Below are 22985 nucleotides of genomic sequence, written 5' to 3' on the forward strand. Positions count from 1 at the left end.
TAATCCTTTTTTTTTTTTTGAAGGAATGCAAGTTATAATCCTAGTAAGCATAAATTACCCTACATAAAAGCCAAATAGCGCATATTAGAATAAACGTTTCACCAATTTTGCAGTAATGTCGCAACGTTTTGAATTTAGTAATTAATCATAACGTTTTTGAATTTTCGATGCCGGATAGTTGGTATAGATCGTTGGCATGTAATGCATAAGCATTTATTTGGTATTCATTTATAAAATGAAACAATGAATAAAAGTAAGATATATGAGTAATACATCTAGATTAATTACTGTATTGTTAAGATTAATTATAGCAGGATAAGGTAATGTTGTTTTTCAAGGAGGAATAATGAAATAATCTAAGGTATCAACGCGTAGATAACCCCAGATTTTTTAATTATATGGACTTATAAGGCCGTTGAAATAAGCTAAGATAAATAAAATTCAAGATATGTATCCTACATAAGAAGAGATTAGTAATATATCCTAATGTTTGTAAACCAAAATTAAAATAGTAGATATTATGAATTAGTTGTTTGGTAATTTAGATTAAGTAATCAAATTACCATTCTAACTTTATATTAAATTAATTGATAGATTTAAAAAAAAAAAATCCAATGAAATAATCTGCCGGCAACCCCGACTCCCACCTCCTACCAAATTCCTAGCTCTTCTCCCCCATCTTTCCCCTGCGCCTACCCATTCATCCCATCTCCCCGCGGCAGCAGTAGCTCATCACCAGACTGAATACCTAGCACAGCTCCCCCACTCCCCTCCCCTACTCCCGTCATTCCCCCAACCCAATTTGCCTAGCGTCGCCTCCCTCGCCCCCAACGGCCTAACCCCACCTTTGCTCTCTCTTTTTCTCAGTGAACAAGTCGCCGCCGCAATCAGACGACACTTTATGCAACTCGGAGGACGAGTTCCTCTTCCAATTATCTCATAGGATGATACTTTAAATAACATATACTCCCTCCGTCTACCAAAAGTAGAGATGTCAAATGGTACGGGTCGGGCCAGCCCGGCCCGAACCCACTGGGCTTTCGATTTTTTTGGGCCGGCCCGGCCCGGCCCGAAATTAGATCGGGCTACAAAATTCTAGGCCCAGCCCAGCCCCTCTCGGGCCATCGGGCTAAACCAGCTCATAATTTTTTTAATATTATTTCTTTTACAAAAATAATAAAAAATAATTTAAATTAAAAAATTAACTCAAATTTAAATTAATAAACTTGGGCTCTTATATCTTAATTTCGGCACAAACATCTCAAATTTGAGCTAGAATACACCATATGTTGCATTGCTGCTCAACACAAATGGAGCAATTAAAAATTCATAACAAATGATGTATTTAATTAGTGCATTATTAATCGACAAGATAGTTCTCATAAAAAAATAAAAATCATAAATCATATCATTGTTAAATATAAATAAACATGAATTAAATTTTGTTTTTGTTATCTAGCTTGAGATAATTTAGTCTTTTAAAGTTTCCTTAATGTATATAAATATAATATATATATATATATATATATATATATATATATATAATAAATGGGCGGGCCAAAAAAGCCCGAAAACCCCGGGCTTAAAAGCCCGAAACTCGATAAGCCCAACGGGCCAAAAACCTCGGGCTTTTAGGCCCGATTTTTTTGGGCTCTATTTTTTCAAGCCCAGCCCGCCTCCTAACTCGGGCGAGCCGGGCCGGCCCATCGGGCCGGGTCGATTTTGACATCTATGACACTTTTGCAACAAACGGGGTGCACGATCGAGGGAACTATTGCAACTCAAACTAAAACAATCGGAGCTAGAGAACTGAACTAAGAAAATAAAGAAATTAGATGTAACAAGGAAACTGGAATGAAGTTACAATGGAAATAAAACAAACGTAGAAAACGTCGAGTCGAGATGAAACTCTTCCCGCAAGAAGATTATCGCCCCGGTAGTGCTCACGGTGTTGGCGAATCTTCCCCAAAGGTAAAACGACGACGTCTCGTTGGATGTAGCACCACAATCCGGCGAGCTCCGGCGAACGTAATGGGGTCGAGAACTGAGCAGTATGCAGTGAGAGTAAGTGAGCAATATGCAGATTTTCGTAGGGTAGAATGCCATGCTCCTAGTCTTCTATTTATAGGCATCTCAACACTCATGAGGGAGATTAAATCATCCATGAAGAGGATTAAAAACAAGAAGCTGTTATGGATGTTACAAATTCAAAACCATTTGAATTTGTTGTTACAAATTGATTCTGCATCAATGCCAGAAATCAAATCTTGTGCAGTTTTCGAAACTGTTATGCATGGAGAAACTGTTCTGCTTCACTGCAGAATAAGGCTGGAAGATTGGGCTTCGGGTTGGGCTATTACAGATTACAATTGGGCCAAAAAAATAATAAGTCCAACAAGCCCAAAAGTATTTTGTCCAAAAAATTATATAGTTTGGACCTAAACACCAATTGCCAAGATCCAAGTCCAAGTCCAAGTCCTTGGCCGCGGCCCGTACCCGACCCGCCCGTCCGGCGGCGGCGTCGTCCGTCCGTCCGATCGATCGATCGTCGGCGGCGGCGCGCGCGTGTGTGTGCGCGAGGCCAAGGCCTTCATCCAAGCCCACTAGCAAGCCCACAAGTTATTAGCTCCATGAGCATTGCTATTCTTATACAAGAGTATTCTTCCCTTATTTTCCAATGTGGGACAATAACACTTCACAAGTGTTATTTCCCTTCTCAACATCCAAACTTTGATATACAATATCTCACTCACCGGAAATCGGTTTTGAGACTTCAAGTATACCACGTTCATCTACTCGAGACGTAGATTAACATTCAATAATTATTTCAATTAAATAATAAATATTTAATTAAATAATTAATTTCAGAAATGGTCTAAAAACCATATTTCCAACAATCCCCCACATGAGTGAGAAAGCCGTATGCAGATGTATGCAGACACTTAGCTCAGTCCTCTTAAGAAACAACATTGCATTTGGAAAGGTAGCTTGTGGCGTTGAACCTACCATAATCAATCTTATCGAGTATACCGGCGGCCTAGTGGATATGGTTCCTTGAACTAGTCCTCCTCGGTGTATACTGAGTCAACAAAATTGACACAACATTGCTTCAATCCTCATTCGTTCTTACGTTTGTGTCCATTACAGGCCTTGGAACACCCCTTTGGATTCATAAGTGTTTCAATCGAAGCGGCCACTCTTCACACTTATATAGGTAACTCTTAACTCAAGCATCCTGCTATACTTGTCCTCATTGAGGAGTTCTAGAGTTATTAAAAGTCAAAGACTTAACCTCACCACATGCAGGTTTTTCGAACACTCACTGTTCTACAAGGAATAGGTAACTCGAGTGTTCAACACACAGATTCTCATAGCTTAGTTGTCCCATTGAACCAAGTTCTTGGGATCCTCCAGTCATCATGGTTGGGTATCCACTATGACCATCTTTAAGATGTGGATTTCAAACCCATTCCCCCTAACAGTCTATACATTTGATCTCGATGGATACTTTTAGTCAATGGATCGGCTATATTATCAATTGATCTTATATAATCAATTGTGATAACACCACTTGTGATCAAATGTCTCACGGTATTATGGCGTCGACGAATATGTCTCGACTTACCGTTATACAAATTATTTTGTGCTCGTCCGATAGCAGCTTGACTATCACAGTGAATTATCACGGACGACACAGGTTTCGACCAACATGGAATATCCTCGAGGAAATTTTTAAGCCACTCGGCTTCTTCACCAGCTTTGTCCAAAGCTATAAATTCAGATTCCATGGTCGATCTAGCAATACAAGTTTGCTTCTTGGATTTCCAAGACACAGCACCACCCCCCACAGTGAATACATAACCGCTCGTTGAGAACGAGTCTTTGGCATCAGATATCCAATTTGCATCACAGTACCCTTCAAGTACAGGGGGCTCCCTAGTATAATGAATTGCATAGTTCTGAGTATATTTCAAATATCTCAAGACTCTTTCAAGAGTTTTCCAATGTTCATTACTAGGATTGGCTGTAAAGCTGCTTAACTTGTTGACCGAGCATGCTATATCGGGACGAGTGCAATTTGTTAGATACATCAAGCTCCCAATAATCTTAGCATATTCTATCGCATCAACAGGTTCTCCCTTATGTACATTCAAATGTACACTAGGTTCCCATGGAGTCTTAGCTATTGGCTTGTCAAAAGCATTGAACTTCTTTAACACTTTCTCAACATAGTGAGATTGTGTTATAGCAATACCATCAGGCTTTCTTAGAATTTTAATTCCAAGAATTACATCAGCTAAGCCCATATCTTTCATGCTAAAGTTTTTACTTAGCATATTTTTCGTTTCTTGGATCACTCGGGAATTACTCCCCATGATGAGCATGTCATCTACATAAAGACAAACAATAACATAGCCGTTATTGGAATTCTTAATGTAGACGCACTTGTCACACTCATTGATCTTAAATCCATTTGACAACATTACGCCGTCAAATTTCAAATGCCATTGAAGCGGTGCTTGCTTCAATCCATATAAAGACCGTTGGAGTTTGCATACTTTGTGCTCTTGCCCAGGTACTACAAACCCTTCAGGTTGCTTCATATATATTTCATCTTCCAACTCGCCGTACAAGAATGCAGTTTTCACATCCATTTGGTGAATCTCGAGATTGTGCAAAGCAGCAATAGCGAGAAGCATCCTAATAGATGCCAACCTAGTCACAAGCGAATAGGTATCAAAGAAATCATACCCTTCTTTCTGCCTGAAACCTTGAACGACAAGTCGGGCTTTGTACTTATCTATAGTACCATCAGATTTGTACTTCTTCTTTAGGATCCATTTGCATCCTAAAGCTTTACTACCAGGTGGTAGATCCACTAACACCCAAGTATGGTTTTGCATAATGGAATCAATTTCAATATCTATGGCTTCTTTCCATAGAGCTGCATTAGAGCCAGATAAAGCTTCTTTGACCGTCACCGGTTCGCCGTCTAACATTAAGACAACATAATCCGGTCCATAGACCTTAGCTTTTCTAACTCGTTCCCCACGTCTTGGTTCTACATCCACAGGTTTAGACCTTGGTCTTTTCCTATTAGGTGGTACATGATTAGAACTCGTGGCATCATCTATTTGTGTAGAACTGCTAGCTACGTCTAAAGGTTTAGAACTTGTAGCTTCACACTCAACTCCATTGTTTGAGTTAGACATACCTTTATCCTTATTGGGATAGATATTTTCAAAAAATATAGCATTCCTTGATTCTATCGTTGTCCCAACATGTATATCGGGTATCTCCGATTTGTACACTATGAAACAATAGGCACTGCTATTAAGTGCATAACCAATGAAGATACAATCCACCGTTTTAGGTCCAATTGTAACTTGCTTTGGTAAAGGCACTTCTACCTTAGCTAAACACCCCCACACTTTGAGGTATTTATACGAAGGTTTCCTTCCTTTCCATAGCTCATAGGGAGTTACATCTTTCCCTTTGAGTGGAATTTTGTTCAATATATAGTTAGCCGTTAAGACAGCTTCCCCCCACATGTTTTGGGGTAATCCTGAACTAATCAACAAGGCATTCATCATCTCCTTAAGAGTTCGATTCTTGCGTTCAGCAACGCCATTAGATTGTGGTGAATAAGGAGCCGTCGTTTGATGGATTATACCACTTTCATTGCATAATTCAGCAAACGGAGCTACATATTCTCCACCTCCATCACTTCGAACCATCTTAATTCGACATCCAAGTTGATTCTCGGCTTCATTTTTGAAGTTCTTAAAAGCTTCAATAGCCTCATCTTTACTTTTCAATAAGTAAAGATAACAATACCTTGTGCAATCGTCTATAAAAGTGATAAAGTACTTCTTACCACCTCTAGTTTGCACAAACTTTAAATCACAAACATCAGTGTGAATTAATTCTAATGGTTTAGTGCTCCTTTCAACCGATTTAAACGGTAACTTAGCCATTTTGGCTTCAACACAAACTTCACATTTTTCTTGTGAGTTAAATTCATCAATTTTTAGTAAATTCATTTTTACTAATCTTTTTATAGCATTTAGATTAACATGTCCAAGTCTACAATGCCATAAATCGGAACACTCAATCAAGTAAGCAGAAGAAGTAGATTCTTTCTTATTGATAGTTGCCTTGGCAGGCTTACAAGCTCTCACGCCAAGTTTGAAAAGCCCTTCGGAGGCATAGCCTTTCCCAAGGAACTTTCCCCACTTGCGAATTACAACATAATCAGCTTTGAAAAACAATTCAAAATCTTTCTTAGTGAGCTTAATGCCCGAAATCAAATTCTTTCGGACGGTGGGAACATGTAGCACGTCCTTCAAGGTGATCTCCACGCCTGAAGTAAGTTGAAGAACCACATCTCCCATGCCAAGGACTTGAGAAGTCCGCTCGCTAGCCTCCATGATCGTCTTGTTTTCCACTTCTTTGTAGTTGTGGAACAACTCACGATTGATGCAAATATGGACGGTAGCGCCGGTATCCACGAACCAAGCATTTGGGCTATCAACATGATTCACCTCGGAAATCATTGCAGCAAAGTCGTCTTGGTTCCAATCGTCAAAATCCTTCTCGACATTGTTGACGTTGTTCTTCGTCTTCTTCCGCTTTGGCTTGCGGCAATCCTTAGCCATGTGACCATGCTTGTCACAATTGAAACACACACCATCAAACTTTGATGGTTGTCCTCCACCTTGCTTCCCTTTGCCCTTGTTGTTGGGGTTAGGGCGATCACGCTTGTTGGAAGGACCGCCTTTCTCGGTGAGATTGGCCTTTGCATCCATCGGCGCTTTGCCCTTTTGATCACGACTCCTCACGTGATCCTCCATTTGAAGCTTTGACACCAAGTTTGCCACGGACATCTCCGAGCGCTCATGCTTCAAAAGGTTTTGAAAGCTCCTCCAACTTGGTGGCAACTTCTCGATGATGATCGCTACAAGTAGCGCATCCGCCAAGGGCATTCCTTCGGCTTGAACTTCGTGTGAAAGAGTTTGGAACTCTTCCACTTGGTTCATCACGGAGCGGGAGTCGACCATCTTGTAGTCCAACCACTTGGCGACGACATACTTTGTAGTATTCGTCTTGTCCACTTGATATTTGAGATCAAGTGCCTCCCACACCTCTTTCGAGGTCTTATGGACCTTGAAGACGTTGTAGAGCCACTCGTCCAAGGACATGAGAACGGTGTTGCGGCACAAGTAGTCGCCTTGGCACCAATTCGCATACCCGGCACGAACCTCGAAGCTTGTCTCCCATTCACTCGGGGTTGGAGGCGCATCCTCCGTCAAGAAACCGGCAAACCCCACGGTTGTGAGGTAGAACAACATCTTTTCTTGCCAATACTTGAAGTTCTTGCCCGAGAAAATGGAGGGTTTCTCGGCAAGACCCAACGTCCTCGACGTTTGCAACGGGGCCATGGTGGAAGTGGAACCACCCGTTGAGCCAAAGGATGAGCCGAAGAAGGTGGACGAGGTGGAGCCGATAGTAGCGGAGGCGGTGGAGCCAATGGTGGCGGAGGAGGTTGAGCCAATGGTGGCGGAGGCGGTGGAGCCGTTGGTGGCGTTGCCGGCAGCAGGGATGGTGGACGCCATTTCTCCAATCAAAGGATTAGAGTTTCGAAAGTTTTAAGGTAGATTAAAAATCCAAACTCGAACGTGCGGCAGCAGCGGATAATCTTCTTGCGATTGTTACAAACGGGGTGCACGATCGAGGGAACTATTACAACTCAAACTAAAACAATCGGAGCTAGAGAACTGAACTAAGAAAATAAAGAAATTAGATGTAACAAGGAAACTGGAATGAAGTTACAATGGAAATAAAACAAACGTAGAAAATGTCGAGTCGAGATGAAACTCTTCCCGCAAGAAGATTATCGCCCCGGTAGTGCTCACGGTGTTGGCGAATCTTCCCCAAAGGTAAAACGACGACGTCTCGTTAGATGTAGCACCACAATCCGGCGAGCTCCGGCGAACGTAATGGGGTCGAGAACTGAGCAGTATGCAGTGAGAGTAAGTGAGCAATATGCAGATTTTCGTAGGGTAGAATGCCATGCTCCTAGTCTTCTATTTATAGGCATCTCAACACTCATGAGGGAGATTAAATCATCCATGAAGAGGATTAAAAACAAGAAGCTGTTATGGATGTTACAAATTCAAAACCATTTGAATTTGTTGTTACAAATTGATTCTGCATCAATGCCAGAAATCAAATCTTGTGCAGTTTTCGAAACTGTTATGCATGGAGAAACTGTTATGCTTCACTGCAGAATAAGGCTGGAAGATTGGGCTTCGGGTTGGGCTATTACAGATTACAATTGGGCCAAAAAAATAATAAGTCCAACAAGCCCAAAAGTATTTTGTCCAAAAAATTATATAGTTTGGACCCAAACACCAATTGCCAAGATCCAAGTCCTTGGCCGCGGCCCGTACCCGACCCGCCCGTCCGGCGGCGGCGTCGTCCGTCCGTCCGATCGATCGATCGATCGTCGGCGGCGGCGCGCGCGTGTGTGTGCGCGAGGCCAAGGCCTTCATCCAAGCCCACTAGCAAGCCCACAAGTTATTAGCTCCATGAGCATTGCTATTCTTATACAAGAGTATTCTTCCCTTATTTTCCAATGTGGGACAATAACACTTCACAAGTGTTATTTCCCTTCTCAACATCCAAACTTTGATATACAATATCTCACTCACCGGAAATCGGTTTTGAGACTTCAAGTATACCACGTTCATCTACTCGAGACGTAGATTAACATCCAATAATTATTTCAATTAAATAATAAATATTTAATTAAATAATTAATTTCAGAAATGGTCTAAAAACCATATTTCCAACAACTTTTGGTGGGCACAGGTTTTAAGAAAATTTGTGAGCAATGGAGAAAATGTCTCACTAAAATTTGAAATGAGTGGTTGAAATTGAGTTAAAGATGATTTTTTTTTTGTAAGAATAAAAGATAAGAAAAAATCGTGGGGTCATGTCTTAAAATGAAAAATGTCATAATTTTTGTGAACACTCAAAATAACAAAAGTGTCATACTATTCATGGACAGGGGGAGTATGTTAATTATCTATACCTATCACATAATAAATTTACAGCTACAGTAAAGCGGGATACTACAAATCCTAAAATTTGAAATTTTACCTTGTTGTACTTTAATAGCCTTTGAATGCTTTAGCAAAATCATATAGCTTGTTCTCTCCTATAGCTTTAACGTTGGATGTACAACAATCTGGCAAGCTTAATAGTCGGAAGAAAAGAACAAAATTCTCAGAAAATAGAAAATAGAAGAAATTTCCAATCCTCTATGTGTTGAGGGAGTGTATTAAGGTGCATCTTTTGTGTTCTCCCTTCTCCTCGATTTATTGGTGTAGATTGGCTAAGCTAGGGATTCATAGGAGGATTAAGATAGGACTCCTAATGGGCTTAAATAGTTATAAGTTAATTATAACTTAAATTTAAGTTTATTAATATTAATTCATTTCATTTAAGAACTACCATCAAACCCATCGAAATTCGACGGGAATCATTTTATGTTATCATTTATAATTATTTTATGGTATTTTTATTACTATAGCATCTGAAATAATTTATATATAAATTATTTCTTTCATTAATTTGATATGATCAAATTAAATTAGTAATACAATATTTGAAATATTATTAATCTTAATCACTTTCACCAATTAAATGTAGGTTGTGATAATAGAAATACATTTTTATATAAATATTCATTTGATGAAGTTTATAAAAAGTTGATGCGAGATTGAAGATTTTAGAAGAAAAAAATATGTAAATTTAAAGTATGATATGATGTACGATTGATGTGTCGCATCTGCTGTTAATCGTATATCGATCATATTTACTCTCTCCGTCCCTCAAATATTTTCCTTTTTTTTTTTTTTTTCTATTTTGGTTCGTCCCCAAAACATCTTCCTAACTTATTTTTGAAAACAATTTCACTAATTATTATTCTTACAATTTCACTTTTTGTGGGGCTCGTTATCCACTTTCACCAACTATCACTCTTATAATTTCACTTTTTGCGAGACTCATTCTTAACTTATCAAATACATAACTAACTTTTATTAAAACCTGTATCATTCTCTCTTAGGAAGATGTTTGGGGGACAAAGGGAGTATTAAGTTTGTTCAAATTCTTTAAATCTGACGGATAAGAAATAATTTAACTAAACATATGTCATCTGAGTATCATCTCATAGGACCTAATAAGACCAGATAATCATATGAAGCTCTAAAGACCACATATGACATTTGAACGTCAAAATTTTGAAAATCATATTCTTTGGAGTTTGAAATACCACATCTGAATTTTGAGCATCATCTTGTATGGAGCTTGAAGATTATAACTTACTTGTGAGTATCATTTTATCTAGAATTTGTGAAACTATAATTAAGTTACGAGAATAATCTCGTCTCAAACTTTAAACAACATCGTCAAATTTGAAATCATATATATATATAGTTAATTATTTAAGTAAATACATCTATATATAAACGTATATATATACATATTAATTTGTGAGTATGATGTGATAAACTTAAACTAATATTATATAATAAATAAAATACAAATATAAATCTTTTTTTAGATATAAAAATTGATTAAAAATTTAGAAAAAAATAAGAATGAAGGAAAATTGAAGAAAATTAAAATAGAGTGATTAAACGGCGCCATGTAGGATATGATTTATTTTGCTATTATATATATATAGATTGGGCATATGCATGCATTTTATTTATTTATAACATTTAGTTGAAGAATATATTTTCTAAAAAATGAATTGACATTTGAATTGATTGCTTTTCGTGGATTAATTTATTGGTATACTTTATTTAAGTTTTAGTCACACTTGGAACAATCTCAATTAAGTGGGTATGAGGATTCCTATTCTGGGTGTCATCATTTTATTAAGTTAAATTTTTCGGGTGAAAAAAAGGTGGATTGTGAGGCATGATGAGTTCTTGTTGGCCATTGAGTTTATATATATAAGAAAAGTTGGTATGAGGTTGGGAGGGATTTCATGCGTTTGAAAATAGACGAATGGACCCTCGAAGTGCTAATGTGTTTTAATTTGGCTGGGTTCCGATAATCAAATGGATATGTAGGATTTATAATTAAATGGATATGTTGGATTTATCTAATAGTTTTATACAATTATTTAATAGTACATACTTTATCTAATAGTTTTATACGATTATTTAATAGTATATAATTTATCTATAAATTTATATAATTATTTAATAGTTTTTAAATGTAAAAATTGATTAGAAATGTATAAATAAATAAGAATGAATGAGAAATGAGGAAAATTAGAATGAAGTGATTATACGATGCCACGTAGGATATGATTTATTTTGCTATAATGTAAAAATTGATTAGAAATATATAAATAAATAAGAATGAATGAGAATTGAGGAAAATTAGAATTGAGTGATTACACGATGCCACGTAGGATAAGATTTATTTTACTATCTTCTTTATAATAGGATTAAGCCTTAACCTCTACTCATAGCCACGTTAGATTGAAAGCGAGATGATTCTTTGCTTGGTGGTTGGGTTTGGAGCGTCGCTCGGGCTTTTTTACAGCTGTTGGGTGCGCTCACAGTTGGGGTTTGAGTGGTCGGGCTCTGCTGGGTGCTCGGCGATGGAGTTTCTTTTCCATTGGCTTCGAGCCTTTTATGTTGCTTCTGGCAGATTGGTCATTGAGGTGCTGGAAGCTTGGCGACTTTTGCCTATTTATGATTTGCTTTTCTGGTTTTTTGTTTTGAATTTTTTGTGGATTTTCGAGCAGTGGAATGGCCGGGATTACTTAGGGGCGATGGTTAGGCCGGAGCTCCTGAAGTTTTTCCACATTCTATCTGTTCCTTCTGGCTTTTCTCTTTGTGATAGACGAGCATTCTTTTTCCTCCTTAAGGTTTTTCCCAATGGGTTTTCCTTAATGAGGTTTTAATGAGGCTCGGCCCTTAGTCAGCTTTCTCTGTGCTTTCAAGGGTTGTTTGGTTTTCCTTTTCTTTTTTTATATAATCGCATTTTAATAATCATCCCTTATTTGTTTCTCTCCTATTTTTTGGACAAATATATAGGATTAAGCCTTAACCTATGTGGCATGCTTAGAATTGTTCCATTTCAATAATTTACCATATATAATCTTCATCATTTATTATTAATCAACTATTACTTTCCATATAAAGATTCATTAATCTTAATAAATATAATTAATAATAAATGTGTGTATATATATATATAATATTAACTTACATATAATCTAAATTAATAAATTTTATTATTTATTTTATCTGAATAAAATTAATCTTAATAAATATAATTAGTAATAAATGTATATATATATAATAATAATAATAATAATAATAATAATAATAATAATAATAATAATAATAATAATAACAACTTACATATAATCTAAATTAATAAATTTTATTATTTATTTTATCCCGATAAAAATTAGATTTACATGACTGACAAGAAAAAAAAAATAATTTATATACAATAAATGATTTTAATTGAATGTTAGTGATTAGATATATATTTGTTATTAATTTTATATTTCTCAAAAGCGTATATATTATATGTATATGTTGCAATATATTATACTGTAAGAATTCATATATATATATATATATATATATATATATATAATATTTATCTTCTTAATTTTCAATAAAATCAATATTAAATTGAGTTTGAATTGAGACATGCACGTGTATGTAAATTATACTCCCTCCGTCCCACCATAAGTGAGACATTTTTTTGGGCACGAAAATTAAGAAAGGTGTATTTTGTGTGTAGGTGAAAAAGTGAAAATGTGTTTAAAGGGTAAAACTTTTACCCAAAAAGGAAAGACTCTCACTTTAGGTGGGACGCCCAAAAAGAAAAGAGTCTCACTCATGGTGGGACGGAAGGAGTAAACGGGTTCGGTCATTGATTTACATGTTTGAATAATAAGGCATAAATTCTATAATATGATTACTTTAAAACAAAATCTTATTTTATGTCTATCAAAATAATTAAACTTTTATTTTTATTTTTTATAAAATATATCCGTACATTTTATTTGTATAGGGAAGAAAAATATATTTTTCATATCTAAAAACTTTATTTGTTTCAGTTTCGTCAATAATAATAATAATAATAATAATAATAATAATAATAATAATAATAATAATAATAGATAAATTATGAAATTAGTAATGCATAAATGAAGAATTTTGATAAAGAACGATAGAGGATATGATGTTAAAATGCATTAGAAATCTTTAATTATGTATTAAATTTATAATAATCTCAATCGAGCGAAGAATTCATATAAATCACCTCATTTCACATTGATTTTTTTTATAAGGTTTCACTAAAATAAAACTTATACAAGAAGAAGCTCTTGCTCTCCAAATAAAAAATCTATATTTAATTGGTGGAATGATTGAGACTAATACAATTTGAATTGCTCCAAGCAAGATGATTCTCGGAACCCAATTAAATGATGATACTCACAAGTTAAATTTGATCTTTCAAACTCCAAACGGGATGATTCTTGAAACCCAATTATAATATTTGAAGCTAATAATGCATAAAAGTTTGTCAAGATTTTTTCAAGTTCCATACAAAATGATGTTTACAAGTTAGTTATGCTATTAGAAGCTCTAATCATACAATTTCACAAGTCAAATTTAATTTTTAAACCTCCAGATACTGATGTTAAAAAAAATTGATGCATAAAAGTTCATTTTTTGTATTTTAAGGTCTAGACGAGATGATGCTCAAAAGTTTGGTGTTCAAACATTAGATGTCGTCTTCCGAGCTTTACATGATGATATGATCCTACAGGGTGGTTCAGACGAGATGATGCTCAGATTAAATAAAAATTTATATAAAAAGAATATTTATTATTCTAACAAAAGGTTAACATTTAATTGATGATATGATTCAAATTAATATAATTTCAACTATATTACCTTAAATTAAATAAGTTCAAAAATAATTTATATATAAATAATTATTTATACAAAAATGATACTCCCCCGCCCCCCAATATTTTGCATTGAAGTTTGTAATAATGATAATGGAGAAAGAGTCCCACAGTGAGGGTATTGTTAAATAGATTATGAGTAAATAGTGTAAATTAAAAGGGTAAAATTGTAAGAATTATGTGTAGGGTAGTGTCTAAAAATAGGGTATGCATAATTTTGGGGGCCGTACCAAAAAGAAAAGGTGCATAATTTTGGAGGATGGTGAAAGTATCATATAATTTAAAATAATTTCCCGTCGAATTTCGTCGGGTTACGCACTAGTACTATATGTAGGATTAGTATTACACTATCTATCTTCATTCATATTATGAATTTGACTCATTATCATTTAATTATTTCTCATATTTATGATAGTGCATATCCATTAACTAATTTAAGCTTATTGGAAGCTTTGATTAATTAATATATTATCCAATAGTTTTGATTGCTTTAACATTATTATTGTACCTGAAATTAATTTCAAACGATCAGGTTTCTAGTACAATTACTTTATGAGCACCTCAAAGGGAAATCATCAACTCGATGCATCGAAACATAATTTTATATAATAATAATAATATAACAATACTTTTCAATATTAAATTGCCAGTGCCCAAAAAACCTAAATATTGGATTATCAATAATTTTCATCATGATAAATCAAAGCTATGCATCATGAAATATTGTATTCACAATATTATTAATATAAATTAAGAAATAACAATTTCTTGAGATCTCGTTCTAAATTATGTGAGTCATTTAAAACTTATTTCACTGCTAATCCAATTTCAGTGCTATACCACACAAGTATCTAGGATTGTAAACGAATCAAATATTTTTGCTCGATTCGATATGTTATTCAAAATTTTGATATCTGTATTCGGAATTATTCGATTCGTATTCGATTACAAATATTCGATTCGATTAATATTCAAATACGAATATGAAATTATGATATTCGATTCGATATTCGTAGATATTCGAATCGAATAAGTGTGGAGGATGAATCCAACAATCACGGAAGCGACGTCGGCAACGTCTGGATCGATGGGCACTAGAAACTTGAAACCACTAGCAACGTTAGAGCCCTCCGAAGAGCACCGGTGGGGGTGTCGATGGAAGGGCCTCCGACGCTCAAGTCAGTAAACAATAGTAATAAAAATCGTATTGAAAGCAATTGAAAATAAATGAAATAGTGAATCGGGTCGATTTGGTAGACGGAGTTGAAGGCGGTTGAGCAATGAGCGAGGGCCGTTGGGTCGTCCCGGTTGATCTGATCACCGGAAAACCTAAGGCTGGGAGCGTGGAGGCAGAATAATGCTAGCGAATGTGTTAGAATGGGAATGATCGTAAGTATCAGTCTGAGTGTTAATGATGGCATGTCCCCCCATTGTGTTAATGAAGTAGTATATATAGGTATAGGCCTGACGGCTAGGGTTTTGCTGGCACGTCCCCTTAAACCCTGGTCGTTCCGATATTTGGGGGATCGTATCCCTGACCTCGTTCCTTTCTTTCTCTCCAAGTCGCTGCCCTTCTAGGGTTTGTTGGAATGTTCTTTGAAACCCTAGCGGCTCCGAATTTTTAGGAAATGATCTTCCGCGACTTTCGTTTGACCTAGTCACCCACGTTTGACTAGGTTTTCGTAAGCGTATAATTCCGTTTGTTTGCTTTCGTGTTGAGATGTTTACTATGGTGCCGCTGCCAGGGCGGAGGGGTCACGCCTCTGCCCGAGCAGAGAGATCATGCCGCTGTCAGAGCAGAGGGGTCGCTCCTCTGCCAGAGCAGAGGAATCGTTGATTCCTCTGGCGAGGACTTCGCTGATTCCTCTGGCGAGGCGCCAGAGGAATCGCGGCGAGCAGGGAAGTCGCCCCGAGCAGAGAATTCGCTGATCCCTCTGGCGAGGGTTTCGCTGACTCCTCTGGCGAGGACTTCGCTAATTCCTCTGGCGAGGCGCCAGAGGAATCGCGGCGAGCAGGGAGGTCGCCCCGAGCAGAGAATTCGCTAGTCCCTCTAGCGAGGGTTCCGCTGACTTCTGGTCAGTCGGATTTTATCCACTACAATAAGCACATATTCTTATATATATATATATATAGGGTTGGGCTAGGGTGAAAACACATCTTTTTGTAAAAACTAAAAACGGCTAAAATGTATGAATTCTATGTAGAACACGTATGAATTAGATGTGTAACTGTATGAATTGCGAAATTCATACGTGTTCTACATAGAATTCAGTCGAACTCAGGACCTTTCGCAATTCATACAGTTACACAGCTAATTCATACGTGTTCTACATAGAATTCAACCGTTTTTAGTTTTTACAAAAAGATGTGTTTTTATTATAGCCCCACTCTAGAGTTGGGCTAAAATAAAAACAACTTTTTTTGTATAAAATAGGAACACATCTCATCCATTGATTCTTAGTAATCTCATGGCCAGATTTCATCCAAAATATCAGCCTAATTTTACACGTCTAATATGCATGAGGATATTGATGTAAATTTATCTTCATTAAAACGGTTAATAGGATTTGGATATTTACTAGCCTATTCTTTCCATATCAAACCAAATCTCTTTCCTTAAATCTTAACTAATCGAGTTTCATTTTTAAAGGCAATACGTCACTGTTATCTAGTTTTTTTGTATCCATGTTATTATCAATCAAGATTTTTTGGATTATTTTTTTTATCCATGTTATTATCAATAAATATTTCTTGGATTGTTTGAAATACAAATTTTGTGTTGAATTTCTTTAAATTATTCATGAGTTCATGTTATTAACTCATACGCACAGTTAGTAGATTCATCACATGAGTTAGTATTACTGGAATAATATGGTCTAGCCATTGAGCACGAATTGCATTACTGAAATTCTCAATTCATACATTGTGATGTATTAGTTCATGCCAGTCGTGCATGAACTAAATTATAATGCATCACGAATTTGCATGATTCGTACATTCATTTTTCTAATTCATACTGTTGTGGCCTACAAACTATGATACTATTCATTCACAAACACTTTAAACTTTGACTCCTGGTTTTACTTATGAATTAACACGGATTTTATTATATGTAATATGCTTCCAAGAATATATCAATGAATTCATACATATTAAATTTATAGTTCATGCCACGAGATTATGAACCAAACATTTATATTGCACGAACTACAACAGACAATAAGAACCCAGATAATGCATATAGATAACCTATTTTTCTAATCTGCAATCTCTTTCTTTTGCAGATGATGTAATTCATCACAGTGTAACTGATCCTTCTCGTATCTCGACTTTTTCACCACATCAATGGGAGACACAACGATTTGTGTTGGAACATCCATGTGCTTTCGCTTGTTCACTAATCCTAATTCAAACAAAATCAATGAGAGTAACTTACAATGATTCATAACTACTCAATGCTATCAAATACATATCATTTCAATTTACACACAAAGCACTTATTAAAAGTCACAATATAAATACCTCTGAATCTTCAATACCAATACAGCCAACTAAAAGATTAAACTAAAAATCAGTTCAGTTTCAAAATTTATTCAACTCACATATTCAGAAAATACAATTCATACAAAAATAAAAAACTATTATAAGCAGCCTTAAATAATTCAAATTCAGTTCAGTTTCACAATTGCTTTGATTCACATATTGAGAGAAAAAAAAAAGCCATACATAATCAATAGGAAATATAAGCATCCTTAACAATTTCAACACCGGTTCAGTTTCAAAATTGCAATAATTCACATATTCAGAAAATACAGTTCATACACAACCAATAGCCAACATAAGCATCCTTATATAATTTGAATTCGAATTTTGTCGACCACACAACAAAATTATTTAACAACCAAAAAAGAAACTTAGAAAACGACACATGGGTGTGGTGATATTTTGATAAAAAAAGAAAAAGAAAAGAGAGCCAAATCATAAACTCTTTGCAATAATGTACATACAATGAAATTCGCACAAAAAAATCATCAAATCAAAGAACACAGAACCAAGAACCTTAATATTTATAAAAAGTAAATCTGAAAAATGCAAATTAGTTCCAGATCGACGACGACAATGAAAAAATTAAAACTCACCAAGGGTTTTAAGGTTTGCTTTCGCCATTCCCAACCAAACCTTCACTGCTATACTGCTCGACTCTATTAAGGTGCTTTGTGGTATGAATCCTTGTTAAGGTTTTAGGAAAAAATATCAATTCCACCGCAGAGAGGGGAGAAGACGGCGATTACGAAAAAAGAAGACCAAACTTGAATTCAGAATCCTTTCGACGCCGATTCTCCTTTGCAATCATTTCATGATTTATTTCCATTTAAAATGAACACAAATATCGAGGCTGTGTTTGTTGAAGATATACAATCATAATCTTTATGACCATTATGCCCATCGTCGATACATATGGAAGAATCAATAGTATTTTTAATTTGAATGAAATACAAATCTAAAATCAGATCTGGACTGTCAGATTCTACAATAATGGTTAGGATGTATTCCTATTTTATACACTAAAGGGTGTTTTCACCCTAGCCTAACCCCCCCACTCTATACATATATATATATATATATATATATATATATATATATATATATATATATATATATATATATATATATATATATATATATATATATAGGGGGCCGCTCCAATGAGACCCCATAATTTTAGTGAGATCTAGAGTACGATCTGATGCGTTTATTTTATCAATCCTATGGTTGATATTATATATGGAGGGAGAATTGTTTTCGCAGGGTTCGAATCCTGGAGGAAGCAATATATTTTAAATTTTGTTATTCATTAGTATATACTGCCTTGTTCATCAGTATATATGTCTTATTCATTACCAATTTTTTAAATTTTGTTTTTCATCAGTATATACATCTTATTCGTTAAATATACGTCTTGTTCATTAGTATTATACTCCCTCCGTCCCCAAAATAAGTTTCTCTTTGGGGACGACACGGGTTTTAAGGAAAATGGTAAAGTGTATTGATAGTGGGAAAAAAATATGTTATAATTAGTATTGGGAGTGGTGAAAAGGTGAAAAAGTGTTATAATTAGTATTGGGAGTGGTGAAAAAGTGAAAAGTAAGAATAAATAAAGTATTATTAGTGGTGGGGTAGTTGTCCAAAAATAGAAAGAAAGAAAGATGAACTTATTTGGGGGACGTCCCAAAATAGAAAAAGATGAACTTATTTCAGGGACGGAGGGAGTATGTCTTATTTATTGTCTTCAATGTTTCACGAAAAATAAGGGGTCTCACTTGAGCGCGCCTCTATATATATATATATATATATATATATATATATTAGTCCTAAATTTGGATAAAACACAAGTCATATTTAAAGTCTCCGCCATCCCTGTTTGGGCATAAATATGTTCCTCCTCTCCAAAGTCTCTTCTCCATGCGTAGATCTGTTCTAATTGTACTTAATTTTACTTTTATCAATTTCTGTTCAAGATTGTATTTGGTTTTTGTATGTGAGGCGTAGATCTGTTCCAGTTATTTAGCTAAGCAAAAAGATATACCCTTAATTAGTTGGTGATATATTTTATTTTTGTTGGAAACATATTTTATTTTATCAGAAGCAGCATCGAACTTATGAGTTGTTGAATAATGAAAACTTCATGATTTTTGTGTGTGTTCTTGTGATTTCCTAAAAATTTGTGAGAGCTATGAAATGTTCTCAACTTTAATTTTCTTTTAGAATTTTCAAAGCGACTAATTTCGAATCAAATCGAATAGCACGAAAACGAATCAAATTTTTGAATCGAATATTAAAAAAAAATTATTAAAAAATGAATCGAATACTCGAATCGAATCAAATAATTCGAAAATCACTTCGAATTAAATATCAAATCGTATTTAGTATTCGAAACTTAATTGAATACCGAATCTAATATTCGAATATTATCACGAATACGAATCGAATATGGTGATGTTCAATTCGATTACAACCCTACAAGTATATATCTATAATTAGCCAAGATAAGCTAATTTCACAACTTAAATACTCCAGTTGCTACCAATAGATTGCCCAAATTTATTTAGACTGTGAACTTACTTTATTCTATAATAGATTATCTATGTGACCTTCTATGATCGTCGATCACCACATGATCTTTATATAGAATTTAGACTAGGGTTAATAAAGGAATCTACTAACTTTCATAAATTATCTATTGAAACTACTCACCCATATAATATGTCTATCAAAACTACCAAAAAATAAAAGTGATGTTGATAGGTTTGCTTTGATTTTTGTAAAAGTTCTTACACAAGTACAATTGTGTAAGAAAAGTTTAAGATAGATAGTTGAAAATTATTCAAAATCTGAGAAAGATACATTTATTGCTAAGTAATTAACGTCACTTTGTAACTCTAATATATACTGTAGGGTTGAATTTTTTTAAAAAATTAGGGCACGTTTGTGTTATAAAAATATTATTACGAAGACTAAAAAATTCGAACTTATGTATATTATGAAATAAAAAAAATTCTGAAGGAAATGGCTCAACTAGCCGCCGATAACCTTGAGCCGTCGGCACTAGCCGCCTGGACTTTTTACCGCCGGCTAGTGCCGGCGGCTTAGGGTTATCGTTTTTTTTTTTTCATAATATACATAATCTTGAATTTTTAGAACTCGTAATAATGTTTTATTATAACATATGTATCTTTATTTTGATAATTATTTTAATTTTAAGTTTTATTTTTTTTATAATACAAGAAGTACAAATAGATGTGAAATATGAGTGATAGTGAATCTGCCAAAATTTGGATTATAATAGGGATAATATCACTCACTTTATGTATGATTTGATTGCATATAAAATAATAGAATTGCACATAAAATTAATAATAGGAAATTATCGATTAAAAATATCAAACCTCATATATTCTGAAACCACAAAATATTTTCTAGCTAATAGCCCGACTAGCCGCCCAAAACACGTTAGCCAGCGTCACTAGCCGCGTGTAAAATACAACGGCGGCTAGAGTCGCTGGCGAACAAGTTTTGGGTGGCTAGTTGGGCTATTAGCTGGAAAATATTTTATTGTTTCCGAATATATAGGTTTGTATAATTTTTCACCTTGTTATGAATGTTTTAATGTAACATACGTATTCTTATTTTGTATTTGTATTTTTTTTGTTAATTTTTCAGTAATTAGAGTTACAAAGTGACGTGAGTTTACAATAAATGCATATTTCTCAGATTTTGTACAATTTTCAACTACCTATTTTACGTATTTGTGTAAGAAAAGTGTAAGAACTTTTATAAAAAACAATGCAAAATGTACTTTATTGTCAACATCAATTGTACTTTGGGTAGTTCTTATAAATATATTATAAGGGTGAGTAGTTTTGATAGATATATTATCAAAAAGGGTAGTTTAAATTCTCACCCACTTGGACTATATTACTGCATAATTAACAAATAAATATAATGCAAACTATGTAATAAAATTTTTATTATCATAAATAAGAAAATAAGGTTATACAAATATACAAGCATCTAAAGCATGTTTTTTAGTATATATAACCCTAGCAACACTGTAATACCCCGTTTCTCCGAGTTAAATTTAGAATAATTTTTTTTAACTTAGATATTAAGTTGATTCACGCCGGATAAAAGAAAATGAATTTATTTTTAATTCCAACAAAAATGATTTACAAAAATATTTGTAAATTTAGTTATTAAATTTATATGCATTCCATATTTATTTAATTTAGCATTCAAGTATTTTTCACGAGATATTTATTTTTTTTACGAGATATTTATTTAGCGAATACTGAGCGATTATTACAGTTTTCATAATACAACCCGGAAGATATTTTTTTATCTACACCTACCCACCATTTCCACCCACTCTCCCCACTCACACTTCGCACCATACTTTGCCCCCCACCAAAATAAACTTTAGCCATAATACTCATTCCCTTCCACTCACCATTTCTCCTACATACCAAGGAACAAGTGCAGAGGTAAGAACTGCAATCATAATTTCATAATTTAATTCTTACAACCTTCAGCAACTCCCAAGCTCTCTCTCTAAAAAAAAAACGCCACTGCCCATGTAAGTTTGGAACTTTGAAATTCTTTCATTTTTTCCTTGTCTCTCTTGCAAATTTTGAATAAAGCAACATCTGAAATTCTTGTACAACTCCATTCACAGAACTCCATTCACAGAAGTTTAGTAAACAACAACAAATACAACAACAAACACCAGCCGAAACCTCATCAAAAGGTTATAATTCTAACTCAATTAGTTTACTTCCTGTGCTAATTGAGCCTAAAGCAGAGAAACAAATCCATATTCATCATCTCACAGATATATGCATATATTTATATATATATATACATTCATGTATGTGCATAAGCAAGTACTAAATAGTTTTTCAAGTCTGTTAATAAACGAAAGAAAGAAAAGAGGAGTCTTGATCTTGATTTAGCTTGCTTTCGAGTTTGAGGCGTCGAATCGGTTGGTTGTTGTTGCTGCTTGTGTGCGTGAGTCTTGGGGTGGGCGGCGGCGACCAGCTGCTGGTCGTGGCAGCCGGAGTTCAGTGAGGGAGAACGGCGAGGCGGCTTACCGCTGCTGCAGTCGCCGGAAGGTCGAGAGAGAGAGACCGAGGGAGGCAGCGGCGTTCCGTCGTTGCCAAGGAGGAGAGAGAACAGGGGGGTACAGAGGGAGATGAGGTGGGTGGTCCTTCGTTGGTGGCCGAGCCGCGGCGGCGGAGAGAGGCTGGGATGGCAGCCGGCGATGGAGAAGATGTACAGCAACAGCAGCGCCGGCTCTGGGATGGTGGCAGGCGGTCCGACCAACCGCTGCTCTCTGTCTCGGGGCAGCGAGGGCGGCCACGCTGTCGGCTGGGGAAGGAGAGGACGACGGCGGCGGTGG

General features: G+C 35.2%; 1 protein-coding gene and 1 long non-coding RNA gene across 2 annotated transcripts; both read right to left on the reverse strand.

Moving 5' to 3' along the window:
• Positions 1 to 54: 54 nt before the first annotated feature.
• LOC131014242 (uncharacterized) lies at positions 55 to 7616 on the reverse strand. The gene is made up of 2 exons (XM_057942149.1): positions 6692 to 7616; positions 55 to 59 (listed from the first exon to the last, which is right to left on the reverse strand). The coding sequence occupies exons 1-2, from the start codon at positions 7614 to 7616 to the stop codon at positions 55 to 57; spliced, it is 930 nt and encodes a 309-aa protein (XP_057798132.1).
• A 9591-nt stretch (positions 7617 to 17207) lies between these two features.
• LOC131008353 (uncharacterized) lies at positions 17208 to 18430 on the reverse strand. The gene is made up of 2 exons (XR_009096307.1): positions 18169 to 18430; positions 17208 to 17432 (listed from the first exon to the last, which is right to left on the reverse strand). It is a non-coding gene; the product is annotated as an uncharacterized LOC131008353 (long non-coding RNA).
• Between the last annotated feature and the right edge of the window lie 4555 nt (positions 18431 to 22985).

Source organism: Salvia miltiorrhiza, chromosome 1 (assembly GCF_028751815.1).
Source record: "Salvia miltiorrhiza cultivar Shanhuang (shh) chromosome 1, IMPLAD_Smil_shh, whole genome shotgun sequence".
NCBI lineage: Eukaryota > Viridiplantae > Streptophyta > Magnoliopsida > Lamiales > Lamiaceae > Salvia > Salvia miltiorrhiza.